Genomic DNA, 8,321 nt, shown 5'->3' with positions numbered 1-8,321 from the left:
TCATCATACTATAATTTCTCTGGGATATAGGCTTTCATTTCTTCAAGATTTGATTTTAAAATGTTACCTAGTTTTTAGGTCACTTGAACTTTGTTGGTTCTCAGTTTCTAAAATAATCCAGGCCTTTCCAGCTTTAAATTTCTGTGATAGTGTGATTTGTGTTTGAAAATAAAAATACTTCCTTTTCAAAGAAAAATACCGCAAAGTATAATTTTATCATTATTAACACCAAATTGGTACTTCCCTGGTGGCACAGTGGTTAAGAATCTGCCTGCCAGTGCAGGGGACACAGGTTCGAGCCCTGGTCCTGTTAGATCCCACATGCCGTGGAGCAACTAAGCCTGTGCGCCACAACTATTGAAGCCTACGTGCCTAGAACCTGTGCTCCACAACAAGAGAAGCCACCGCAGTGAGAAGCCCTTGCACCGCAATGAAGAGTAGCTCCTGCTTGCCGCAACTGGAGAAAGCCTGCACGCAGCAACGAAGACCCAACGCAGCCAAAAATAAACAAATAAATTAAAAAAAAAAACCAAACACCATATTGACTCATTAATTCATCCTCCTATGCCAATAGTTTGGAAAGAAGTGACACTAACAACTAAAAAAGAAATGGCTCCCTTTTTCTTCAAGAATTGGTGACCTAAAGAGAATGCTTATGTTGTGCACGCTGCTTATAGATCTAGAAAGCTAATATAAATGTTTAATAGCACAACAAATCAAATTATTGCAAGATGAGAAGTTTTATATATATACTTACATAGATAGCAGTATCTACATATATGTTCATATAAATATATATATATATATATATATATGAATAAGTGTGTCATGGATTCATTGGCATAAAATGTGGAAATTGGAAGAAAGGTGGAAGTTTTTACCATATTTTTCTAATGCTACGTGGTCAACCTAAACTGGTGGATTCATATATTCCTGAACATCATGATAATTAGAGCTGAGAAGTGAATTAGATTACCAAATAGGCCTCAGTGATCATTTGTTGTCTTTTGGCTGCCTAACATCCATTTTTCCTAATTTTGGTAACAGTACCCACTTTTTCCCCACCCTCTGTCCTTGGGCTTTGTGTGGCCTAAACAACTGAGTCTAAGAATAGGCATGTGATTCAGTACAGGCCAATCATCATGTTTCATTCCTCTGATTAAATTGATAGGTTTAGGAATGGGCAGGTGACTTGATTTAGTCCACTGAGAGTTAAGCCCAGGAACTCTGATTAAACTGTTGAAAGGGCCTTGTGTTTTTTACTTTATTATTTTTATTTTATTTTATTATTCTTTTACTATTTTTTCTGGACTTCAACCTGAAACTGCTATCAGATATCTTGCCACTTCGAATAAAGTCTACACATAAGAGAACAGAGCTGAGAGATGGAAAGATGCTGAATCCCAATGACATCCTTTGAAATGTTGGGTGAAGCTGGGCCTGAAGATAGAGCTACCTCTATAGTTTTCAGATACTTAAGTCAATAAATACTCTTGATAGTAGGCTCGGCCCCTCCTCAGCTCTTACCCTCCTCTACCCGAGGAGGGGGGAGTCGAGGGGGTGGGGAAGAGTTCGTTGTTTGTTTACACGATGTAAGCGGAAAAAGAGACCAATAAAGTTTATTCTGGAAACAAAAGGAAAAAAACAGGGGTGACAGAGAAAGGAGACGGGGGCGGGGGCGTGTGGCTGGGGCTAGCGAGGAGAGGCAACGAGAAGGAGAAAGCGGCAGTTCCGGTGCCGCCGCTGCGGCCCTTGAGGTCTCGGGCTGCTGCCGCCGGGCCGCTGGGGCTGGGGCCGCCGGCGAGGCAGGGCTCGGGCCCGGCCGGGCAGCTCCGGAGCGGCGGGGGAGAGGGGCCGGGAGGCGGGGGCTGTGCCGCCCGCTCTCCTCTCCCTCGGCGCCGCCGCCGCCGCCGCCGCCGCCGCCGCCGCCGCCGCCCGCGGGGCTGGGACCCGATGCAGTTAGAGCCGCGGAGCCTCGAGGAGCCCCAAGCATTTCTGCTTTGGGACAGCCACGCATCTAATTCCTTAAAGTACTTTTATATGTAAAACTTGTAAAGGATCAGAACAATGCTTCCAAGACCATCATCAGGTGAACTGTGGGGCATCCACTTGATGCCCCCAAGAATCCTAGTAGAATGTTTACTACCAAATGGGATGATAGTGACTTTAGAATGCCTCCGTGAGGCTACATTAATAACTATAAAGCATGAACTATTTAAAGAAGCGAGAAAATACCCTCTCCATCAACTTCTTCAAGATGAATCTTCTTACATTTTCGTAAGTGTTACCCAAGAAGCAGAAAGGGAAGAATTTTTTGATGAAACAAGACGGCTTTGTGACCTTCGGCTTTTTCAACCCTTTTTAAAAGTAATTGAACCAGTAGGCAACCGTGAAGAAAAGATCCTCAATCGAGAAATTGGTTTTGCTATCGGCATGCCAGTGTGTGAATTCGATATGGTTAAAGATCCAGAAGTACAGGACTTCCGAAGAAATATTCTCAATGTTTGTAAAGAAGCTGTGGATCTTAGGGATCTCAATTCACCGCATAGTAGAGCAATGTATGTCTATCCTCCAAATGTAGAATCTTCACCAGAACTGCCAAAGCACATATATAATAAATTGGATAAAGGGCAAATAATAGTGGTGATTTGGGTAATAGTTTCTCCAAATAATGACAAGCAGAAGTATACTCTGAAAATCAACCATGACTGTGTGCCAGAACAAGTAATTGCTGAAGCAATCAGGAAAAAAACTCGAAGTATGTTGCTATCATCTGAACAACTAAAACTCTGTGTTTTAGAATATCAGGGCAAGTATATTTTAAAAGTGTGTGGATGTGACGAATACTTCCTAGAAAAATATCCTCTGAGTCAGTATAAGTATATAAGAAGCTGTATAATGCTTGGGAGGATGCCCAATTTGATGCTAATGGCTAAAGAAAGCCTCTACTCTCAACTGCCAATGGACTGTTTTACAATGCCATCTTATTCCAGACACATCTCCACAGCTACACCATATATGAATGGAGAAACATCTACAAAATCCCTTTGGGTTATAAATAGTGCACTTAGAATAAAAATTCTTTGTGCAACCTATGTAAATGTAAATATTCGAGACATTGACAAGATCTATGTTCGAACAGGTATCTACCATGGAGGAGAACCCTTATGTGATAATGTGAACACTCAAAGAGTACCTTGTTCCAATCCCAGGTGGAATGAATGGCTGAATTACGATATATACATTCCTGATCTTCCTCGTGCTGCTCGACTTTGCCTTTCTATTTGTTCTGTTAAAGGCCGAAAGGGTGCTAAAGAGGAACACTGTCCATTGGCCTGGGGAAATATAAACTTGTTTGATTACACAGATACTCTAGTATCTGGAAAAATGGCTTTGAATCTTTGGCCAGTACCTCATGGACTAGAAGATTTGCTGAACCCTATTGGTGTTACTGGATCAAATCCAAATAAAGAAACTCCATGTTTAGAGTTGGAGTTTGACTGGTTCAGCAGTGTGGTAAAGTTTCCAGATATGTCAGTGATTGAAGAGCATGCCAATTGGTCTGTATCCCGAGAAGCAGGATTTAGTTATTCCCATGCAGGACTGAGTAACAGACTAGCTAGAGATAATGAATTAAGAGAAAATGATAAAGAACAGCTCCGAGCAATTTGTACACGAGATCCTCTATCTGAAATCACTGAGCAAGAGAAAGATTTTCTGTGGAGCCACAGACACTATTGTGTAACTATCCCTGAAATTCTACCCAAATTGCTTCTGTCTGTTAAATGGAATTCTAGAGATGAAGTAGCTCAGATGTACTGCTTGGTAAAAGATTGGCCTCCAATCAAACCTGAACAGGCTATGGAGCTTCTGGACTGCAATTACCCAGATCCTATGGTTCGAGGTTTTGCTGTTCGATGCTTAGAAAAATATTTAACAGATGACAAACTTTCTCAGTACCTAATTCAGCTAGTACAGGTCCTAAAATATGAACAGTATTTGGATAACCTACTTGTGAGGTTTTTACTCAAAAAAGCATTGACTAATCAAAGGATTGGGCACTTTTTCTTTTGGCATTTAAAATCTGAGATGCACAATAAAACAGTTAGTCAGAGGTTTGGCCTGCTTTTGGAGTCCTATTGCCGTGCATGTGGGATGTATTTGAAGCACCTGAATAGGCAGGTTGAGGCTATGGAAAAGCTCATTAACTTAACTGACATTCTCAAACAAGAGAAGAAGGATGAAACACAAAAGGTACAGATGAAATTTTTAGTTGAGCAAATGCGGCGACCAGATTTCATGGATGCTCTACAGGGCTTTCTATCGCCTCTAAACCCTGCTCATCAGCTGGGAAATCTCAGGCTTGAAGAGTGTCGAATTATGTCCTCTGCAAAAAGGCCACTGTGGTTGAATTGGGAGAACCCAGACATCATGTCAGAATTACTCTTTCAGAACAATGAGATCATCTTTAAAAATGGGGATGATTTACGGCAAGATATGCTAACACTTCAGATTATTCGCATTATGGAAAATATCTGGCAAAATCAAGGTCTTGATCTTCGAATGTTACCTTATGGTTGTCTGTCCATTGGTGACTGTGTGGGACTTATTGAGGTGGTGAGAAATTCTCACACTATTATGCAAATTCAGTGTAAAGGAGGCCTGAAAGGTGCCCTGCAGTTCAACAGCCACACACTACATCAGTGGCTCAAAGACAAGAACAAGGGAGAAATATATGATGCAGCCATCGATCTATTTACACGTTCATGTGCTGGATATTGTGTTACTACCTTCATTTTGGGAATTGGAGATCGTCACAATAGTAACATCATGGTCAAAGATGATGGACAACTGTTTCATATAGATTTTGGACACTTTTTGGATCACAAGAAGAAAAAATTTGGTTATAAACGAGAGCGTGTGCCATTTGTTTTGACACAAGATTTCTTAATAGTGATTAGTAAAGGAGCCCAAGAATGCACAAAGACAAGAGAATTTGAGAGGTTTCAGGAGATGTGTTACAAGGCTTATCTAGCTATTCGGCAGCATGCCAATCTCTTCATAAATCTTTTCTCAATGATGCTTGGCTCTGGAATGCCAGAACTACAATCTTTTGATGATATTGCATACATTCGAAAGACCCTAGCTTTAGATAAAACTGAGCAGGAGGCTTTGGAATATTTCATGAAACAAATGAATGATGCACACCATGGTGGCTGGACGACAAAAATGGATTGGATCTTCCACACAATTAAGCAGCATGCTTTGAACTGAAATGATTAAGAAACTGAGAGCTCAGTATCTGGATTCTATACTGCACTGTTAATAACTGTCAACAGGCAAAGACTGATTGCATAGGAATTGCACAATCCATGAACAGCATTAGAATTTACAACAGGAACAGAAATAAAATACTATATAATTTAAATAATGTAAACGCAAACAGGGTTCGATAGCACTAAACTAGTTCATTTCAAAATTAAGCTTTAGAATAATGCGCAATTTCATGTTATGCCTTAAGTCCAAAAAAGGTAAACTTTAAAGATTGTTTGTATCTTTTTTTAAAAAACAAAACAAAACAAAAAAAAAAACCAAAATATATAGAAATGATGGAGAAGGAAAAAGAATGATGTTCTTTTTTTGTCTTGCAAATGTTTTATGTTTTGAAATGTGGACACAACAAAATCTATTATTGCATTAGGTCCAAGTAAACTGGAGTTTGATGTTAAATTACACTGAGATTGGAAAATAATGAAAATTTTTATTTTTCCATTGCTGTTCAACTTATAGTTTGAAGTGGGTTTTTGACTCCTTGTTTGATGAAGAAAAATGCTTGGGGTGTAAGGGACTCTTGAGATTTCATCACAGACTTTTCCTTTTTAATAAATCAAACCTTTTGATGAAAAAAAAAAAATAAATAAATAAATAAATACTCTTGTTTGCTTAGATAACCTTGAGTTAGATTTTATATTACCTCCAAAAGAGTACTATATTGGATATTTTCCATTTGCCCTCCAAATTCACTCTCCACTCTTCTCCACCCTCTCTGTGCCCCAGGGGACTAACCTATCTGAATTGCATCAAAGAGTTCTGTTGCCCTCTGGTTTCTGGTTGTGTTCAGCCAATGGAAGTCTCTCTGGAGACTGAAGTCAGGGCAATTATTCCCCATTTATTCCTAAGGGCTCTCACTGGTAGATACGAATAGGTTGGCTGGTCCTTCTTGCAGAGGCTGTAGATCCTGTAAAGTGTCCTTCTCTCTCCAGGTTTGAGTAGCTTTTTTCTCCCTTCACACCATCTGATGTAGGGCAGTAGTACCTCCCTACAATTGCTAGTCCTGGATTAAAGCATTATGCTTAATTGATTTCCTGTAACCCTTCCCATACTTTTGTAGTCTCTCTATTAAATTCTCCTCAGTTATCCAGTTTGAGGCAATCCAGAGCCATCTCTTTCTGCCAGAACCTGAGTGATACATACTCCATTTGGTCTTCAAAATAGAGGAAAATGAGGTAGTTTTAAAAGACATAATCAGACTTGCCATTTGAATAATTTATTGCTTGGTGGTGAATGCTCAATTGAGTATCACAACAAGGCTTTAGACTTTTTGCAATGCATTAAAGGAAGTCTTTGGTAAAGGGAACTGAGGCCTGTTGGCATTTATATGAGCTAGGACTTACTTTAAGATTTTGGATACTATTCCAGTCTGTCACTCCCAGAAACTACCTTTTAGTGCAACCATGGTGGGATTCTTCTTTGTTATCCATAGTAGCTCTAAGTAAGCATCACAATGCTCTCACAAACTTACATTTTCACTTCTGCAGGTCTAAAAAGAGGGCTACTTGAATTTCTGTGAATAAATGAATAAAGAAATAATCTGGAAATGCACACCAAATTAAATGGCAGCAATCTATATGCAAGTAAAGCATTCATTTACATTCATTGAATTTATATATATCCTGTGATTATTTGCTTAAATTTTTTTTGTACCGTCTATGTAAAAAGGGTTTCCTGAGAAAATTAACAATATTAATAAAACTAACAGGTTTATGTTAAAAACTACTCAGGAGAACAAACCTTCCATGGGTCTTTATATACTTCAGAAGGACATAGCTGTAAATATGCCAATTTCAAATTATTCATTGAAGTAATTTCTCAACTAGGTATCATATAATTACTGCATGTATTTTAAGTAGTAAGTTTACTTTAATGTAATTTATCTTTTAAACTTTTACCACATTAGCCTTTTCTTCAGTTTGTCTGAATGATGAGCACTGATGAGCTTTTTTAGTGATAAAGTGTTAAAAGAATTAACCATACTGAATATACATAATAGAGTTATAGCAGGTAGATATTCAGTATTAACCTGAGGGTATGGAGTATATTCAGTAGTCAAGATGAAGCAAAATATTATTTATACTTTAAGTTGAGAACACTTTACTAAGTCAATCAAGATACTTTCCACGTCATCTAGGTTTTCCTGACTCTTCACTTACAGCACAATTTTTACACTGGACAGCAGTTCAAACTAATAATAAGTATATGGTTGCTATATTTTTTTGAACTATAACATCTGTTTATGGTGATAATGGAACAAAATATTTGAAATTGCCCTGACCTAAGGAAAAAATATCTAAGCCATAAGGTTGCTATGTGTACAATGTTTTATGTGTAACACATTTCCTCTCAATCTCTTTTGTGAAAGGAAAATCAAAGTGGAGTCAGTATTGCTAAGAGAGCTTTCTAAAATGGAGCTGGGAGACCATTGAGGAAGTGTGACTTATGTGCATCTCAGCCCAGATGGAATCTCACCTTTTGAACACTTATTGTCCTACTCAAGATACTTATCTGTCATGTACCCTAAAATAACTTGTGACAACCTATCTGCTTATTGAATCCTTACCCTAAAACAACTCATGATTCCTTAAGCACAAATATTCCCTGACTTGCATCAGAGTCAATCACAATTCTCTCACAAGTTAACAACCTTGTGGCTTTTGTCTTTTTAAACTCCTGACTGCTTCTCTTCTTCGGAGCAGTCTTTCAGTTTCACCGGAATCTGTGTCTCCCAAATTGCAATTCTTAAGACTCCAAAGCTCTTTGTTCTTTGCAGCCTCAATACTGATTATTGTTTGACATTTTCAACAGCACAACTGCTTTAAAAGTATATACCAGTCTCCACAGAAATCTAATAGATTTAAGAAAATAGGTATTATAATAATAGTTAATAATACCCAAGAGTTCTGTAGCATGAATTAGTGCTTCACTGTGCTAGGCACCCTTGTTGATTAAAGGGTACAATAAAATATGGTTCCTGCTTTTAAGGA

General features: G+C 38.6%; 1 protein-coding gene across 1 annotated transcript; it reads left to right on the top strand.

Moving 5' to 3' along the window:
* Positions 1–1,914: 1,914 nt before the first annotated feature.
* LOC132364657 (phosphatidylinositol 4,5-bisphosphate 3-kinase catalytic subunit alpha isoform-like) lies at positions 1,915–5,897 on the top strand. Its single transcript, XM_059920576.1, has one exon. It carries the CDS (start codon positions 2,068–2,070, stop codon positions 5,272–5,274), a length of 3,207 nt encoding a protein of 1,068 aa, XP_059776559.1. The 5' UTR covers positions 1,915–2,067; the 3' UTR covers positions 5,275–5,897.
* Positions 5,898–8,321: the final 2,424 nt, after the last annotated feature.

This window comes from Balaenoptera ricei, chromosome 4 (genome assembly GCF_028023285.1).
Source record: "Balaenoptera ricei isolate mBalRic1 chromosome 4, mBalRic1.hap2, whole genome shotgun sequence".
Classification (NCBI taxonomy): Eukaryota; Metazoa; Chordata; class Mammalia; order Artiodactyla; family Balaenopteridae; genus Balaenoptera; species Balaenoptera ricei.
This window is presented reverse-complemented; position numbering and strand designations above follow the sequence as displayed.

Bases quoted from the DNA above. Each gene is read 5' to 3' on its own strand.
- LOC132364657 (XM_059920576.1), top strand. From the start codon at position 2,068: ATGCTTCCAAGACCATCATCAGGTGAACTGTGGGGCATCCACTTGATG.